This window comes from Artibeus jamaicensis, unplaced genomic scaffold, assembly GCF_021234435.1.
Source record: "Artibeus jamaicensis isolate MK-2021 breed Jamaican fruit bat unplaced genomic scaffold, CSHL_Jam_final contig_3230, whole genome shotgun sequence".
Classification (NCBI taxonomy): Eukaryota; Metazoa; Chordata; class Mammalia; order Chiroptera; family Phyllostomidae; genus Artibeus; species Artibeus jamaicensis.
Window position 1 is genome coordinate 1,948,759 of NW_026521764.1, and position 20,183 is coordinate 1,968,941.

Below are 20,183 nucleotides of genomic sequence, written 5' to 3' on the forward strand. Positions count from 1 at the left end.
GGAAGCCTAATTGATCGCTGGAGCTCACACCTGACCTTAGTTTAAAATCCTGATGAGTCAAAATACTAGTCTAAGTAGTCAAGCAAACCGCATCAAGGAAACATTCACAGGACTGTATGCTCTTGCTCTATGAATCCCAAACAAACAGATCTTGGGTTCTATGTAGTAAGCTTTTAATTTGCAGTATGTGATTTTTAGTGACTGCCTACGACATTCCAATCTGATAGTGAAGAAAACACCAACCCTGTTCCTACGGAGATGACACTAATGGGACACGCTTTGATGTATTCAACCGACCCATTAGCCAAAAAAAAGATACTCTCGCCACGTAACCTAACTGTGGAAAATCTGTGGACAGTAGAAAAGGGACGCCCCACCCTGGGACAGCCGAGTCCGGGCGCGCACCCAGGCGACCAGGGCGCCCGGCGTTGCGTGGCTCCGAGCGGCGCGCGGTTGTGACGACGGGCCCCGCCCCCTGCTCCCGTCTCAGCGCCCCCGCCCGGTCCAGCGCAGTGCGCAAGCTCCTCCGCCCGGCTCCGGTTCTGCCGGGGATGTAGCCGGCGCCGCGACGCTGTCTCTCGGCGAGCTCCTGAGCAGTCCTCCAGGCCTTGTTCTCCCGCAGTGGCCGCGCCTCTGCCGCCCACGCGCTCGGGAGCAGAGCGCTGCAGCCAGAGTCCCAGCCGTGGTGGTCGCTAAACAGAAGCTTTAGCGCGTCCGGGGGGGTGCAACCCCTCGCCCAGCCCGGCGAGCCCCGGGTGTGAACCGAGCCGACGGAGGATGGCAGCCTCCGGAGTGGAGAAAAGCTGCAAGAAGAAGACCGAGAAGAAACTTGCTGCTCGAGAAGAAGCTAAATTGTTGGCAGGCTTCATGGGTGTCATGAACAACATGCGGAAACAGGTATCTCCAGGGTGGGTGTGACCGCCTGCAGGGGGGAAAGTGGTCCGGGATTCGGGCCCCTTGTTCCCTGGGCTGAAATTCGCGCCCTGTGAATTGAGACCCTCTTTTCCCTCTTTCTTCCCGTTTTTACACGCTAGCAAAGCTGCTGTTAGTAGAGGGTCGCTTTAAACTGTTTGTCGAGCAAAAGTGCTTTCTCGATCTGCTGGTGCTGTGACTCCCAAGTCAGACTCGTGGGAGACTCCTCGGGCTGGCATTCGGCGTCGGGTATCGCTTGTATAACAGCTCTGCCCTAGTTATCTTTGTGAGGCGAGGATCCCTCCATTGGAGAGCCGTGTAAGGTGTCGGGAGATGTGTGCGAGGAAGCCCATTGGCGCAGGCCAACCCGAAGCCCCCCAAGAGGGGAGAAGCACTGCTTGGCCAGAAACCAGCCCCTTTCAAATAAGGATCCCCGCCCCCTTCCGTGGTACCTGGGTGGAGCAAGTTGCGGTACCCTGCGGTGCGGGTTAATTTAGAACAGAAAACAGTTGTCGATACACGCCGTGCAGTCTTTTAAGGGCACTGTGCGCCTCTGCTAAGACGAGGAGCTCTTTGTTCTCTTTGGTACGTGGCGCATTAATGAAAGTCTTCACGCCGTTGGCGAAAGGTGGGTTATGAAAAGAACGAATTTTAATATGACGGAGAATGTAAATTAGAGAGGTTTTGGTGATTTATTTTTAAATCCATAACATCTTATACCAATAAAGCATCAAGGAAAGTTACTTGGTTACTTCTTAATTGTGTAAACGTTATGGATAGAAAATACGAGTCTAAGATTTGTGGGAATGCTCTGGTTTTGTGATAGCGGTCCTGTTTTTCAAGGGGACAAAAGCAGGTTGTATGAGTAACTGCAGAACCTAGTGTGCTTATCTAGTGGTTCTGATAGGAATGTGGATGACAGTAGAGGCATGTAAGATCTTTATGAAGATACTGGCTTTGGCTTCTTTAAGCCAATTCTGACTGATGGGATCTTGTCTTTGTCATCAGATCCTGGCACCGTGCTTGAGTGCAGTAGATATCTGTGAGAATGCCTTTACATCTTTCCTGGCCTTTGTGCTGGAGCAGCTGAATTCAATATTTTATGTATCTTACTTTTATTATCTACTTTTATGTATACATTCATGTTCCTTTCATGCAGAAGTTTTTATATTTACAGCACCACTGACTGGTGCATTTAACTAGTGTCTGCCTGTAAACGGTAGTTAAACACAGTTCACCAGTGCTCTAATTTGTGTCCAACAACTTCCCATTGCCCCAAATTATGTGTTTTCATCATGGACTATAGCACTGTAAAGCAGTGTCTCATTTCTTAACACAGACACGATGCAACTGGGTTGCAGCATCAAATGTTTACTTGAGGAGGAGGGGATTTGTGAGACTGTATAAGTTAGCTCTTTAGTTTTCAAAATTCATTTATATCCATTCCTTAGACTTAGCTTTATATTAACCTCTGTTTCTTTACTGTCGAAATAGAAATACAGTTACTGAAAAATCAGGATTGTCTCAATGCTTGGGAAGGGAAAATGGATGCTGGGTGGCATCTCTCTCACGATGGTTAACTGACCTTAATCTGCTGGATTCTCCTTTTGTCAGTGGTTTTGCATGTAAGCCCAACACTTCTCCAGTAGCACTTTTACCAGCTTCATGGAATCTTGCATCTTTTTTCAGATGTGTGGGTTCACTTTGCAGTTGATTTATGTTATACTTGTATTATTCTGTTTAACATCATAACACTGGAGAGACTCACCAAGAATGACTGACAAGGGCAGTTGATGTGAACTGGCAGAAATAGAAGCTGGTCTGAGGCAGGGGAAGAATGTTTGAGTGAGGACCAATTTTATGTCTTCTTGTCCTTTCATAAATATTTTTGTGTAATGATTAATTTTGCTTCTCCTAATGATCTCGTTACTTTGGGCATCAGGATAATGAGTACCTGAATGACGTAGATTCCTCTATATGTACCCAGAAGCATTTCTACAAGAATTTGAGAACATCGCGAAATTAGGAAACCTGAATTCTAATCCCTGCTCAACCATGAGTTAGTTTTAAGATTTTTAAATAATATGATTTAGGTCATTTCATCTCTCTGTAACACAGCAGCTAATCCTATACATAGTGGTTAAATGGGGTTCTGCAGAACCACAGCTTCACCTTCTTTAAAGGTTGTATTTATCTTTAGTAAGAGGGGAAGGAAAGAAGAGAGGAAGAGAAACTTCTATGTAAGAGAGAAACATCAATCAGGTGCCTCCTAGATGTGTCCCAACCAGGGACCAAACCCTTAACCCAAGGATATGCCCTGACCAGGAATCGAACCAGTGACCTTTCGCTTTGTGGGACAACACCCAACCAACTGAGCCACATTGGTCAGAGCTCAGCTTCGTTTGTTTGTTTGTTTGTTTGTTTGGCCTCAGCTTGTTATGGAGCCTTTTCCTCCATCACCCTTTCAGTCATTTCTAGCCTTTTGTTTTTAATGAAATATTCGTGTAAAAGGATACAAATCATAAACATGGAGTTTGGTGAATTGTTACAAAGTGACCACACCACCAACAAGAAATAGAACGTGACTAATACACCAGAGGGCCTTCCTTATGTCCTTCTCAGTAACTACCCCTCAAAGGTAACCATTATTCTTCTAGAACCGTAGACTTTTTTTAGCTTTTTTTTAACTTATATAATTGGAATCATACAGTAAATACTCTTGTGTCAGTCGAAGGCGGCGGCCAAGTAGGTGGGAGCCGAGTCTACTTGCTCTTGCACCCAACTTGGACCCTTAGCTGATCTTCCAAAAACATAAAGTGAACAGGCAACAGAATCCTAGTTGATACGAAGTCTGGAAGCCAAAGAGTACAGAGGATGCTTCAAAACAGTTGATAAGGCAGTTTTGTAGGTAGACGGGGAAAGTCCCCTGATTTTCAAAGTCCCCCAAAGCCAAGGCTGTCATGGCACCTACAGCCAGTCACCTGCATCCATGGAGAGCTTGGTCAGGGAGAGCAGCCTAGCAGCTCCCTCTTCTCACAGAGCCTGGAATCGCTAGACGTGGCCAGGAGCAACTTGGATATGCAAAGTCCCCAGAGAGAACCAAGCTACACACACACACAGCTAGCGGCACAGGCTATCTGGGGCAGCAGTGCCATCTGGGAGAGTGCCAGGGAGTGAGAGAGATACTGTCTGCACCTGGATCTGGTGGAGGGGGAAGACCGCACCTGGGATAGACTCTTGACTTTTTGGAGAGGTGGAGTGTGTGGAAAGCCAGGCGAAAGCTTGGTGCTACAGAGGGAGCATCCAGAGAGACTTTTTTAAAAAGGGAGGCTGAGGCATGATGGGCAGGGTCCTGGCCCGTGCATCTTCTGTGCCAGCAAGAAGGAGGACTGTGGGCGCAGTTTGCTCCCACTCAGTACAGATGGGCAGGTTGATCAAAGGGGTGCAAACTGAGGTGGTTTCTTGGCCCCAGCCCTGCGCAGCAGCATACAGTGGAGAGTGCAAGCTGCAATGTGCTATGAGGGCAGTGGGCTGGAAACTGCACCTGAGATTATTTGAGGCCACACTGGGCCCCCATCCTTGGTGGAACCTCCAGGGAGGGAAGGTTTAGCCCAGCCCCCACTTCCTGCAGGAGCAGGGAAAGATCTGCAAAACCAGCTGGGCAGGCTTAACGACATTGCAGGGGTCACTTCTAAAGAATAAGACAGCAAAACTAACACCTAAATGGGCCTATTTTGAATTCCTCACAGGTAGACAAAGTTTTACACCGGGTTGTCGTAGGGCCTTATTTCACTGAAGCCACCAGAGAAGTTCAGGAAGTGTACAGCAAATGGGATTCAGGACGCTGCCCAGCCTCAGCTCGCACACAGAGCTGCCGTCTACATCGAGCAGGAGAGAGCTGACATTCTTACACAAAGAAAGATGCCCCCCCCACCATGAAACAGTTATTTAATCAGAAACTGTACATTATTGGAAATAAACTGGGACAGACTAAGACGGGAGGGGCGGGGGCAGGGGAACGTACCCACGAGTTTCCCAGAAGACTGAGCAGTGCCTCCCAGGGGAGACAGAGAGGCTCCACCACCTCCGTTACAACAGAAGCTCCCTCTAGGAGCAGGCGAAGGACATAGCGGTAGTGCCAGAAGTTGGGCCACCCACCCCTGGACCTTGGGCTGATAAAAAACCAGAGACGCATCCAGAGGGAAGTCGGAAGGTGAACACCAACAACTGAGACTAATTTCACCTTGCTTTTTCCTCAGAACTTGCTTTTTTTTTCTTCTTTTGTTCTTTTCACATAGCCTTTTATTATTTCTTCTTTTGCTTCCCTTGTATTCCAGCTAACTCACTGCTCTTGGTCTGTTATTTTTTATTCTTTTCATTCAGATTATATATATTTTTTCATATTACTGTTAGTTCAAGTCCCACTTAGCACCCTTCCCTGGTCTCAGTCCATTTTGCCTTGTTCCTGACCTTTCTTATTGTTGCTATAACTTTATTTTCTCCCACGCTATGCCATGTTCCTATTCCTTACCCTTACTGTTTTCCCTCCATCTAACCTTGCAAGAGTATTCTACCTTTCTTAAGTCAGCTCACATTCTTTTCGCTCTCTTAAAATAGTCTTATTTGCTTTCCACCTTTATAAACTGGCTAGTTGGGTGAGCGTATGACAGTTATTGCTGTTCTTCAACAGAATTCCCATTTGTTCACTATCTGTTTGTACTTGAAATCCCTCAGGATACTCCTCTCCCTGTCTTACTTCATTTTGCCTTCCCCCTGCCCTTGATCAGTTGAGTCAGGAATTTACTTTAATATCGTTCCCTTTCTTAGCCTGGGTTCAATCCTGCAAAGACAGGCAGGCAAAGCAGAACATCCGGAGGTGCAGACACAAAGAGTCACCAGTAATGAGGAGACAGAGAACCCCCCACGTGAAGAGAATGAAGGAGTGCCCAGGAAAAAATAGCTAAATGGAATTGAGGCAGTCTGTCAGACACAGAATTCAAAACAATGGTTATAAGGATGCTCCATGAACTCAGTGACAATACAAGGAACTGCTGAGTGGGAACCACAGCAACACGAAAAAGGAAATAGAAACTATGAGCAAGAAGTAGGTAGTCAGTATCTGCCCAGAGTTGGCCCATTCCCATGTTCTGTGGAGTATACTGTCCACTTGATAAAATCTGCTCTCTTTCTGCTATAAAAAAAGAACAAGGAAGAAATGAAGAATACAGTGAAGAATATCTGAAATGAAAAGTAAACTGGAAGGAATTAAAATCAGGCTGGATGAAACAGAAGACCAAATCAGTGAACATGTAGACAAAGTGGAAAAAAAATACCCAGGCAGAGCAACAAAAGGAAAAAAAGACTCAAAAAGAATGGGGATAGTTTAGGGGAACTTCAGGACAACATGAAATGTAACAACATTCATATCATAGGAATATCAAAAGGAGAAGAAAAGGAGCAAAGGATAGAAAACCTATTTGAAAATATAATGACAGAAAACTTCCCTAACTCAGTGAAGGGAAAAATCATGCAAGTTCAGGAAGCATAGAGAATCCCAATCAAGATGAAACCAAAGAAACCTACTCCAAGACACATCATGATTAAAATTTCAAATGTATATACAGAACCCTTCACCCCAAAGAAGCATAAAAGACATTCTTATCAAATGCATGTAGAACATTTTCAAACACAGACCACATAATAGGACACAAAACAAACCTGAACAAATTCAAGAAAATTAAAATCATATCAAGCATTTTCTTGCATTACAGTGGCTTGAAACTAAAAACCAAACTTAAGGAGAAAACTCAAAAACAATCAAATTTATGGAGACTGCATAACATGTTATTAAACAATAAATGGGTTAACAGCGAGATCAAGGAAGAAATCACAAAGTTTCTGGAAACAAAAGAAAATGAACACACATCAGCCAAGAACCTATAGGATACAGCAAAGGCAGTCCTGAGAGGGAAGTTTCACTACCTAAAAAAGATAGAAAAATTTCAAATAAACAACCTAACCCTGTATCTACAAGAACTAGAGGAACAACAACAAACAAAGCCCAGAGCAACTAGAAGGCAGGAAGTATTCAAGATCAGAGCAGAATGAGTAATGTAGAGACTAAAAGAACAATTGGAATGATCAAAAAACCCAAGAGCTGGTTCTTTGAAAAGATTAACAAAATCAACAAGCCTTTAATGAGACTCATCAAGAAAAGGAGACGATCCAAATAAATAAAATCAGAAATGAAAGGGGAGAAATTACTACTGATACCACAGAAATACAAAAGATTGTTAAGAAATTACTACAAACAACTATATGCCAAAAATATTTGACAACCTGGGCGACATGGACAAATTTCTAGAAACATATAATTCTCCAAAAATGACTCAAGAAACAGAAAGCCTGGGTAGACTGATAACAGCTAGTGAAATTGAAGCAGTGATCAAAAAACTCCTGGCACACAAAAGCCTTGGACTGTACGGCTTCACAGGAGAATTTTACCAGATATTTAGGGAAGAGCTTACCCCAATCCTTCTCAAACTATTTGAAAAATCCGAAAAGAGAGAAGACTCCCAGATTTAAAAAAAAGATTTTACTTATTTATTTTTAGATAGGGGAAAGGAGGGAGAAAGAGGGAGGAACATTAATGTGTGGTTGTTTCTTGTGCACCCCATATTGGGGACATGGCCTGCAACCCAGGCATGTGCCCTAGACTGGGAATCAAACCAACAACCTTTTGTTTCACAGTCAGCACTCAGTCCACTGAGCCACACCAGCCAGGGTGCAAACTCTTTTTATGAGGCCAGTAGTACCCTAATTCCAAAGCCAAATAAAGACACAACAAAGAAGGAAAACTACAGGCCAATGTTGCTGATGAACATAGTTGATAAAATCCTCAATAAAATATTGGTAAACGGGATCCAGCAACTCATTAAAAAGATCATACACCATGATCAAGTGGGATTCATCCCAAGGATGCAAAGATGGTAAAACATAAGCAAATCAATAAATGTAATACATCACATAAACAAAATGAAAGATAAAAAAAATCACATGATCATATTCAATATGCCAAAACATTTGATAAAGTACAGCACCCATTTATGATTAAAACACTCAGTAAAGTGGGAGTAGAGGGAGCATCCTTCAACACAATAAAGGCCACATATAAGAAACCTGCAGCCAACATCATATTCAACAGGCAAAACGTAAAAGCTTACCACCTAAGATCAGGAACAAGACAAGGGTGTCCCCTTTCATCACTTGTATTCAACATTTTATTGGAATTCCTACACAGCAGTCAGACAAGAAAAAGGAGTCAAAGATATCCAAATTGTAAAGGAGGAAGTAAAACTGTCATTGTTTACAGATGACATGATAGTGTACATAGAAAACCCTAAAGATTCCACAAAAAACTACTGACCTAATACGAAAACTTGGCAAAAATGGCAGGATACAGAGTTAATATTCAGAAATCAAAGGCATTTTTGTATACTATCAATGGAATCTCAGAAACAATTGGGGGGATCCCATTAATTATAGCAACAAGGAAAAAAAGTACCTAGGAATAAACTTAACCAAGAAAGTAAAAGACCTGTACTCAGAAAACTACAGAACACTGAAGAAAGAAATTAAGGAGGACACAAATAAATGGAAACATACACCATATTCATGAACTGGAATAATTAACATCATTAAAATGTCGATACTACCCAAAGCAATCTACAGATTCAATGCAACCCCTATTAAAATACCAATGACATTTTTCACAGATATAGAACAAATATTTCAACCATTTATGGTCATTCAGAACCATAAATGACCCCAAATAGCATCAGCAATTTTGAGAAAGAACAACAAAGCCAGAGGGATCACAACACCTGGTGTCAAACTGTATTACAAGGCCACTATAATCAAAACAGTCTGGCACTGGCATTAGAACAGACACAGATCAGTGGAACAGAATAGAGAGTGCAGAAATAAACCCCATATCTTTATGGTCAATTTACAGTTGAAAAAGGAAGCAGGAGCATAAAATGGAGTGAAAATAGCCTTTTCAATAACTGGTGCTGGGAGATCTGGACAAGTACCTGCCAAAAAATGAAACTAGACCACCAACTTATACACCAAAATAACCTCGAGATGGATAAAAGACTTAAATATAAGTCATGACACCATAAAAGTCCTAAAGGAAAACATAGGCAGGAAAGCATCAGATATATCCCATGCAGCAATATTTTCACCTATACATCCCCTAGGGCAGGGCTGTCAAACTCATTTTCACCAGGGGCCACATCAGCCTTGCGATTGCCTTCAAAGGGCCAAATGTATGTAATTCCAACTCCTTAACAGTTAAGGAATGGTTACATTTATATAGTCCTAAAATTATTTCAGCCCTTTGAAGACAGCTGTGAGGCTCATGTGGCCCCCAGTGAAAATGATTTTGACACCCCTGACCTTGGGCAAGAGATATAAAGGAAAGAATAAGCAAATGGGACTACAAATTAAAAAGCTTCTGCGCGCATAAAGAAAATATTAAACAAATTAAAAGGGAATGAACTGTATGGGAAAACATATTTGCCAATGTTACCTTGGACAAGGGTTTGATCTCCAAAATATACAAAAGTGTCACACAACTCCACACCAGAAAGACAAGCCAGTAAAAAATGGGCAAAGTACCTGAACATTTCTCCAAGGAGGATGTACAGAGGACGCAGAGACACATGAAAGGAATTATAAAGCTCAGCACCACTAGCCATCAGAGAAATGCAAATTAAAAGCACAATGAAATACCACTTCACACCAGTCAGGATGGCCACCATTAACAAACCAACAAACAAGTGCTGGCAAGGTTGTGGAGAGAAGGAAACCCTAGTACACTCTTGGTGGGAATGCAGACTGGTGCAGCCACTGGAAAACAGTACGGAATTTCCTCAAAAAAAAAAAAAAAAAAACCAGAACCGCCTTTTGACCCAACAATTCTACTGCTGGGATTATACCCTAAGAATCCTGAAACACCAATTCTGAAGAACCTATGCACCCCAATGTTCACAGCAGCAAACTGCTGCTGGAAACAGCCTGAATGCCCATCAATAAATGAGTGGGTCAAAGTACTGGTACATTTACACAATGGAATACTACAAAGCAGAAAGAAAGAACTCCTACCCTTTGCAACAGCATGGATAGAACTGGAAAATATTTTGCTGAGTGAAATAATCCAAGTGATGAAAGACAAATACCATATGATCTCACCTATAAATGGAACCTAATCAACAAAACAAATGAGCAAAATAGAACCAGAGACCTGGAAATAAAGAACAAACTAGCAGTGATCAGAGGGAAGGAGGGAGGGGGATTATGGGGGAATGAAGGGGTTGGGTCAAGTTAAGGAAAATGTATATAGGACCCATGGACATGGACAACAGGGTGGGGATTGACTGTGGAAACAGGGAAGGCAGGGAAGGGGAAAGCAATGGGGGAAAACAACAATTGTAATTGAATAACAATTTTAAAAAGTAATATTGTGTCTTAGTTTTTTATTAAAGACAACAGTATGTTTGTGAGATTTAGCTATATTGTTTTGTTTAGCTCTAGTTCATCCCCATGGTGTGAGGTCTGTCCAGAAGGTATCCAGCCATGTAGTAGGAAAAATACAAACATTTATTGAAGGAAATACAAGAAACATTGTACATAAGACAATGATGCCTCAGTCCTATTCAAAGCAGGCACCTTGGGACCTCACACAGTCTTCCCAGTCACCATCAGCTGCTCTGTCATATTTTCCTGAATCTCATCAACAGTCTGAAATCTCTTTTCTTTCAACAGTGATTTTAGTTTTGGGAAAAGCCAGAGAAGTTGTAGGGCACCAAATCTGGGCTGTAGAGGGGGCTGAATCACCTGGGTGATTTGATGTTTCACCAAACAACTCTAAATGAGATGTGATGCATGAGCAGGCACATTATCCTGATGAAGCTGCCAGTCACCAGTTACCCATATCTTTGGCCTTCTGAATCACCCAGATAGTTTCAGTGGAGGAGAATGTTCAAGCTTAACAAAATTTGGTGCAGATGTGTTGCTCTACTCGCTCAGTCATTTTGAATGTGATGGCCACACACAGTACACTTGCTCACTTAACAGTGTCTCCCACCCCCACTGACCCCCAGTGAAGTCATCATTGTTCACACATGCACATTCCACATGCACACATGCACACTCCTTGCCTGCCAGCTACATCAGTGTCGCACAAACCATTCGCATTATATTAACGATGGCTGAACTTTTTCTACATAGACCTTGTACACTGTATTCCATTGTATAAATACGTCACAATTTATTCATTGTATCATTATGGACATTTGGGTTACTTTCACCTCCAGAAAGACTTAATTGGTGAGATCAAAACCAACTTTTTTAAGTGAACCATTAAGCATAATAGTCAGGGGAACCTCTTCCATCCCTTGGTTGCTGGGCTAGTTCCAGCTGCAGAGAAACTATTGTGTCTATATGAATTATATGAAATAAGATAATTGAAAATGGATTCTGCTGCTTAAAGAAAAATGTTTGAAAACTACTGATACATCTTTTCCCTGAAAGGAGAATGTACTGTGTGTGTATCTGTATCCGTTTCCACCTATGCGTGGTGTTGGGAACAGAGGGCAAAGGGACTGAGAGTGGGAGGGGAAAATATTTCTAACCTTCCTCACCAAAAGGAGAGGAAATGAGGTCTGGAGCTTAAATCTCTCTTCCTAAATTTGTCCAGTGTGTGTGCGTGTGTGTGTGTGTGTGTGTGTGTGAGAGAGAGAGAGAGATTGTAATCTGAGTTAGAGCCTAAGACATTGCTGTTTTATTAACAATGAGGTTACTCCGTTGAGACCCACATACTTCCATTTAAGCAGGACCACAATGTGTGTCTTATGGTAAACTCTGCAAACTAGATTTGAGCCCAGCCATCTTTTTATTTGTTTGCAGGTCAAAAAATATATACAGATTCCAAAATTTAGATTATTGGGGTGTGCAAAGGTGAAGAGATAAAACTGTACATGGGCTTCTCAAGCAACGAACAGTTTTCCAGCTTTATTTCATTAAAGAAGCACTGCACAGGGGTATTACCAAGTCCTGGCCCACCTGTCAATAGTATGTTCCATGGTGTCTCATTTGGACGTTGATCTTTACATAAACTCCCTTGCTGGTAGAGTTCAGACACCAAAGTCCCACCTCACTCCCAGCAGAAGTCAGCTGGACTGAGCCTCTGTAAGTTCTTATTTCCAAGTTTGCTCGGCCTTTTAGGTTGTCTGTCTTCTTGCTGGCACAGGAAGTGTTGTTCTATATTCGGTGCTGATGAGGCATCCTCTGGCAACAACTGTTCTTTTGTGTATCCTCTCAAGACCCATTTAGGAGGCTATTTAAGTTCTTACTCCAGAAAGCTTTGAAATGGACAGTTATCTATTAAATTAACTCCAGAGTGGAAGTTCGCTTCCATTTTCCATCTCAAAGTTTCCTCAAGATATCATTCATAGTGTTCCAGCTTGTCTGCAGTAAATCACATGATAGCTGAAAGCACTTCATCTAATTCCATACCAGCAACATAAAATCTCCCAAATTTGACTTTTATGAACCTTCTTATTGAATTAACACATCTGATCTCCTTAATGTAAATTCAAATGAAAGCAACTGAGTTGCAAATGTCCGCTCTCCCTGGTTCCCCGTACACTGCTTGGCCTCAGCAATAAGGCATTTGCTTCAGTGTTTGGGTAGCAGGATAGCTTCTTCGGCAGCTGCAGCGTGGACTGTCTGCCATTGGAATAGATTTGATTTAATACCTCCAAAGCTGCATTTCTCCAACTTTAGTTGGTGCCACATGTTTTTTTGCATGTCAAAGGGACTCTGGAACTCTTCGAATCAGCACAGTATCATCCCTACCTCCACAAACCTGAAGAGAGCCAAGTAAATCTCCATCTCTATAATAAATAGTGCAGCTGTTGACACGTTATTATACAGTCCTAACCCACATTCGTGTTCCCAGCCAAAAACAGAAAAGAAACTTTAGTTTTTGAAGGCAGAGAGGGTTTTCAAAGAAAACCTTGGCTTTTGGTTCTGACAGGTTGGTAGTCTTTCACTGTCTGTAATGACAGGATCTGAGACTGAACTCCACTGGGAGGAGTCACTTCACAACAGCTAATGGAGACACTGTGTTTACCATATGGACAAGGAATTTCATACGTGCATAATAATGTTTCAGTGGCACAAGACACATTGTTTTTCTTGGGCAAAGTGTTAAGACATTTGCCAGGGAGATTTACTCAGCTGCCAGGGTCTCCTAGAGTTTCCCCCTTTTCCCTGTTGTCCATCCTACACATTTAATGTTTAATTTTTATTTCTTTTTTTAACTTTGTATTCCTGGCTACCCAGGGCTAAAAGGATTGAGTTCTGTCTAATGACAAAAACCTTCCCTCCCTCTTGGGAAAAGAGTGATCTGTGTTTGTAGCAGGCACAGAACAGCATTGTGCCCGTGTATTCTCTCCAGTTGTGACCCTTCTGGTTGTTCTGCGTGTTCGTGTCCCTATGATGATCCTGTCTTGCTGTTTCGTTCCTTATATCGGTTAATGCTGTCTCTCGGAGGGGTCCTTCTCTTTTCCCCTCCATCTGGCTCACCTGAAGAAGGACCTCTGATTTGCTGTAAGGTCTGTGTTCCCCCATAGGGACCAGTGTGGACTTTACTGTGTGCTCTTCAAAACCTTGTCTTTTCTCATTGTCTGCATTTTCCAAACCTTGGAAACTTAGTGCTAGCAGACATACTCCTTTCTGTCACCTATTTGTGTCAAAATGGTCTGTAGTCCTTTGTTCCTTTCCGACAGCCCCAACTGAATTGTTAACCTGTTGAAGTTGAGTATTCTTCCTTGGTGTATCCTGTAGAGGTAACATTATTTAGATCAGAATACCTTCCTTTTCCTTTGCTTTTCATTTTGGGCCCATGTGTCTGTTTGCTAACTACTTCTCCCCTGGTACCTTTCTTACAGACTTTGCCATAGTGAAGATAAGAGGTCTGTGTGTTCAGGACCGATTGATTCACTTACTGCCAGCCTTCACCACCCCCAGTTAGGTCATCCCAATTATGGGGAAGTCCAGCATTTAACTTTGGCCTGGCTGTTGTTTTCCAAGTTACTTGGTTTCCCTTCCATGTAACCTGGTCCTCTCCTTTAAAGTCTTATTCCCACAGACTTCCCAGGTATGTTCCATTTCTGTCTTCCCACCCATATCACCTTATAAATTACTTAATAAATTTGTAAAATACTGTGTTGCTGATCTTCCTTTTCCCCTCTGAAATCTATCTGGACTTACTGTAACCACCTCTAGTAACTGCCCCAGTCTCTAAGGGCAGTCCTCTCGTTAGGTTTGTGATTTCTTATCTTTGGCTTTAACCTTCAAAAGCTTTCCAGGTCCATGCTTTTTCTGAGAGAACTATTTTAATCTATTCCTGAATTCTTCCGTTATATCTCTTTGATCCTTATCACCTTTCTTGAATAAATAACAAAAATAACTCTTTCCTAATTCCATGATTAAAGAGCAGTTACACCAAAGCGTATCTCCTTTCCCTTCAAAGCTGTTTGGCCTAATTTATCCCATGTTTCCCTTAAAAAAGGAAATCCCCTTTTTCCTCTACTAATATAGGCGTCTTCCTTTGTTTTTCTTTCACTCTCCCACTTGCCTTTATGTGATAGTATGTATGTATAAATCCAGTGCTGTTTATTTTGCTTTTCTGAATAAACATGATTCTTAAAGAGGCTCTTTAAATATTTCTCTTAGCCTTTCAGTTTATTGTGGCTTTGTCGAGGCTTTTCTAGTATGTCCATCCAGTCAAGAAGATGATTTGCCCCCATAAAAATAGGGGCTCCATTTCCTTTATTTGTTTCAGCGATTCAAATCCACCACCCAACTGTAGGTGAATCTACAGTCTGCTCAGGTGTTTAGGCTCAGGGCCAACTTGAAATTTCACTGGGAGGGACTGATTGCAGAACCTGTTGACAAGCGACATAAATCGGAAGGCTAGTCATTCCTCAGTCCTCTCCTTGGGATACACTGAAGAGTAGCACTTGGGACAGCTGATTGCATGCCTCCACCTCATGCCAGCACATAGTGTTAAAAGCTAGAACCTCGTACAGTGCTGCGGAGCCTACATGGAACCTAGCTGCCTTTTGCGATTCTTTCCGACAAACTCACAAAGAGAGCAAAAGGTCATCCACCAACACATGCCTAAAATGCTTGCCTGTCTTAACATCTTTCCTGACAAAGGATCTCTTTCCGCAAAAGCTTCTAACACTTGAAAGCACCAAAGCAACACCAAAATTTCTGTCCCCCTCCATGGTGCTTTGATTATCTCTGCGTATGGATTTGAGAAACCTCTTCCACTGATGGTTCTAAACATTTGAGAAGTAGACACAGAAGATGGCTAAATTAATGGTGATAGACTGGAGAACATGGCCTTGACCTGAGCATAAAATTGGGCTCCCTCTTCTTTCTCCCGTGAACTCAGTGTACCCACCGGTCTGAGGCAGAGCACCTTGAGTAATGGGCGCAGTCCTCTCCTGTCTCAGGAGCAAGTCTGCCCCAAGAAGTAATGTTCCACTTTCGGGGCAGGTTTATGGAGGAAGGGAGAGTCAGAAGGTCTAGCTCTGTGTGACCACTGCCCTGCTCCTGTCCACCCTGTAGTCACTCTTCTACAGGATGTCACAAGTGACAGGCTGTGAAAAGAACTGCTGCAACTTCCTACCCAGTGCTTACCTTCCCCAGAGAAGGAAGGAATGCATTGAGAGCCAAAAATCTAATGTTTCCAGTAAAAGTGCCCTCCCACTACCATTTTTTCAATTATCTGATCTCTCACTACATTTTTAAATTAATAGACTAGGCTTTTTTTTACAGCAGTTTTAGATTTTCAGAAAACTGAGTGAAAGGTACAAGCTTTCCAGTTGCCCCATCCCCACAGTCTCCCCTGTTATTAACATCTTGCATTAGTAGAGTGCATTTGTTAGTGTTGATGAGCCAACATTGTTACATTCGGGTTCACTCTTTCTGTTGTACATTCTGTGACTTTTGATGAATGTATAACGACATGTATCCACTGTCACAGTATTATACAAATAGTTTCACTGCCCTAAACTTTGTCTGTGCTCCGCCCTCTCACCGCATTTTTGAAACGGTATCTTTATCATATACTAAATTCCTGCTTGTTTCAAATTGAATGAGAATGCCTGTCCTGTTTCACCATTAAATGTCATGTTTGCTGTTGATTTCTGATGAATGGCCTTTGCTATACAGATGTTACATTCCGCTCTCACAAGCAAGAAGGGTCGGAGACGGTCGGGCAGTCAAAGGTGTTTTATTGGCCAAAGTTTCAAAGTTTTACCTGCGCAGGGGTGAACTCTCGGGGTGTCCGGAGACACGGTGCCAAAATGGCTGCAAATGAGAGTCGCGCCTATCGCTTACAGGCTAGGGTTTTATAGAAGCGGGCAAGCAAGCGGGTTTCCAGAAGCAAAGGTGGCAGTTAGCGATAAACGAGCTCAGGTGTGAAGCACTTAACAACAACTCCTGACACATGGAAGCCCTCTCTACGTTTTGACCAATTCCTAACTCTCTGGAACACCTGCCTGGGGGTGGGTGCGGTTTCTACTCAGGCCTGAGTGAGCAAACAGCTTAGCACAAACAACTTATTTCCTCCTTGACTCTAACACAGACACATCATTTTCTTTATTAAAGAACCTCAGGAAATGAATTTTTAATTTTATCCAACATGCCTTTTCTATCTATTGAAGTTTCCCTACATGATGTTTTTCTCTTTTAATCTGACAATATGATTAGTCACATTAATAGAATTGTTTTTTGGAATGTGCCTTGCATTCCTAGAACAGTATTTGACTAATACCCTGTTGAATTCAGTTTGCAAATATTTGGCATATCTATAAGTAAGTCCCTAAAGGAAGAAAAAAGTGCAAAGGAAATGGGACCAAAACAGCAAGTGTCAGTTAAAGAAAAAAGAAAACAGCAAGGAAGTATAATAAATAGCAAAAAAGAAGGTTCGTTTGTAAGGTAAAACGTAAGTTATCAGTAATAAATATGAAGGATTAAACTAAACCCTACTGAAAATAATTTTAGATGGTGAGAACTTGGAGACTGAGTCACAAGAAAATCTGTGCTGTTTATAAGAGACTTAAGATTCAAAAGCTGAAATTAATACAAAGATAGAACTATATTGTGGGGGACACAGAGAAATTGCAAGTGTTATTTTTCTTGGTTTATCCAGTGAACATGTATTGTCAACAGGTAGTTTTTTTGTTCAGTTCTCTTCCATCCACCTAGGACTTGTTATCTCTCACATTCTCCATTTACCTGAGCCTCTTGCTCTTCCCATTTCCTGTCTATGGATACACCTGCTTCCCCAGATGACTGACAGAAGGAGGGACCTCTCTATAGGTCAGTCCCATTTCTTGTTGAAACCTGTCAGTCTGTTATAGAACAGTCACATAAATGTTCTGTTTGAATACAGAAGATTCCTCCCCTTTCATACCTCCCCCCAACACATTAATATTCAGCTAGAGATTAATCTTAGATGAAGACTAAATGGCTCTAAAAAGATCCCTCTGACTTCTCTAATTTCCTCCAGTGCCTATAAATTCCCTCCACTGGAGCTCCCTGTTGCAGGGTGTGCCTAGGAAAGGTTCTTTGCTACATTTCAGTTTAGTTCTCCCTACATTTTCTGCAACTTGCCATTAGCAGCCTCGGATCCCTGCCCTATCTGATTTGCTTGCCATTCTATCAATATTCTTTTCCTTTAAAAAATAATAAGGTAATTACATTATCTTTTCCTTTTCCCGTTCCTTTCCTTTCTTCCTTCGCTTCTCCCTTTCTTTTCTTCTCTTAAGCCATTTGATCAGCTTGTTTTGGTGGCAATCAAACAGTTGGTTTGGTTTTTACTACCTGGTTTTTTGTTTTTGTTTGATGTGCTATGTGGCAAAATCACCTAAGAGCTTTGCCTACCCTGAACCCCCTCCCCAAATAAAAGGAAATAAAAATTTTAACATTCAAGACATTATTGAAATAACAATAACTTTAAGTAATCTGCATATAATTTCCAAGCAATATTTTACAGGCCACATAATAAAAAACCCTTTCAGATAAGCCATAAAAATGAAATCCTGTTCATCGTATAGCCTGCTTTTGGGGGCTCATTTCCTTTCTTGGTCTAAGCATTACCATCTTATTTGGGTTTGTTTATGGAGTAATAGAATAGGAGCTATCAGTGATTTATCTCTCAGAAACTAGATTAATAGTTTCAGCAAAATATTTTAAAAATGCAAAATGCTCTATCCTCTGAGTTACCAAGTCATTATTTAGATTTGTAGGTGATATTTTTTTTACTCTGAAAAAAAGTTTTGAAAGTTTTTTACTCTGAAAAAATTATGTCTCATATTCCCAGTACCTAAAAGAGTGTATCTCAGGCTGTAAATTTTCTCTGAGCCTTACCTGTACAATTATAACTTCATTAAGATATTTAAATTTTATTTTGCAGAAAGAACAGTTGTTTCCTTGAAATTCATCTCTAATGGTTCTAGTAAACCATACATTTTTTCTTTAACATTCCCTTTTTCCAACATTTTACGTATTTAATCTACATTTGTCTTATTTTAGCAACTGAGAATGACACCATTTTGACCTTGGTCAGAAATCATAATTTAAAAGTGACCGATAGCCCTTATCAGAAGTACATTTGAGAGAAGCGTTATTTAAGGAAAGAGTGCTGAATGGACATTTGGCTCATCCGGTTCTGTGTATTCTGAGTTGTTTATATTTCAAGTCAGGTCTGTGAAGGCTACTCCCTGGAGGAGTGCAGTGAGTACTCTGCACTTTAGCAGGTCATTGTAAAAAAACAGACTGTTGTGTGCAAAAAACCATCGAGGACGTTCTCATTATGTCATTTACTGTCCCCACAAAACTCTCCCTATGATAAATAGCTTAGAACTTGTGTGTGTGTGGGGGGGGGGGAATCCTTTCCTAAAAGGTAGTGGACTACTTCTTTCCCGATGATAAAGGTTTTCCTGACTGTTGGGAAGCTCACTGCCCAATTTTGATACAGCAGACTCATGACAGCAAGTCCTTCCTAAATGGCCTTGCATTATAAACAAATTCTGTAGAAAAAGACAATTTAAAAGATTTTATTTATTTCTAGACAGAGGGGAAGGGAGGAAAAAGAGGGAGAGAAACATCAATGTGTGGTTGCCTCTCGCACACCACATATGATGGACCTGGCCCACAGTCCAGCCATGTGCCCCAGCTGGGAATTGAACCTGTGACCCTCTGGTTCGCAGGCCGATGCTCAGACCACTGAGGCATACCAGGCCAGGGCATGGATTTAAATGGAAAATAGAGATAAAGCATTTGACAAGCACCTGTTTTATGTGTTTGCTAAACTAGGCCCAATGAGCCACTTTTGATTTTATTTATCTCTCTCTTGATTAGAAAACGTTGTGTGATGTGATCCTTATGGTGCAGGAAAGGAAAATACCTGCTCATCGTGTTGTTCTTGCTGCAGCCAGTCATTTTTTTAACTTAATGTTCACAAGTAAGTATTTTAAGGTCAAACATACTTATTTTTTGAGAACGAAATGAGTCAAGATGAAAATATGCCATTTACCCTGATTTTTAAAGGACTAAAGAAAAGACGATGAAGAGGTTGATAAGTGGTCATGGTGATGATGAATCAAAGGAAACATGTCCTTTCATTAGCTGGAAAGGCCCAAGGGCTTTACTGATGGATATAGAGCTTCTACTTGAATGCCTAGAGTTTTCTTCTTAACCTCAGGTGGACAGGCTAAGGAATAGGTAAACCTTGGGCCTGTAGTTGGCCCACAGTAAAACCTTATGGTAAAGCCATATGACATTTTATCTAACAAGTTAAACTAAATAAAAATGAGAAATGAAATATGGGACGTATCATATTGGAAAGAACCCTAGATTTGGAGTTGAGAACTGGGGCCCAGTCCCAGTGCCTCTGCTGAGTCCTGCTTTAAAATGAGCGTGATCAGGCTGTGAAATAATCTGCCTCAAGTGTCCTCTTTGATGCTCTGGCCACCTGCCAGGGTTTGGGGAAAGAACGGGAGCTTTGCTGGTTATGGCTGACTATACAGAATGGTCGTGGTTCTCATAGGTTTATTCTAGCTGCATCAGAGGCATTTTGCTCACAGCAATTTAAAAGAGTGCCCCTAAATTATTTTAGGAGT

At 41.8% G+C, this 20,183-nt stretch overlaps 1 protein-coding gene across 1 annotated transcript in view; it reads left to right on the forward strand.

The window, feature by feature from the left end:
• Positions 1-516: 516 nt before the first annotated feature.
• The window catches only part of KLHL7 (kelch like family member 7), a 56,490-nt gene continuing 36,823 nt past the window's right edge, over positions 517-20,183 (forward strand). The window contains exons 1-2 of the mRNA XM_037136306.2: positions 517-897; positions 19,423-19,525. Coding sequence (XP_036992201.1) covers positions 778-897; positions 19,423-19,525 — 223 coding nt within the window. The 5' untranslated portion in view covers positions 517-777. The remainder of the gene's footprint in view (positions 898-19,422; positions 19,526-20,183) is intronic.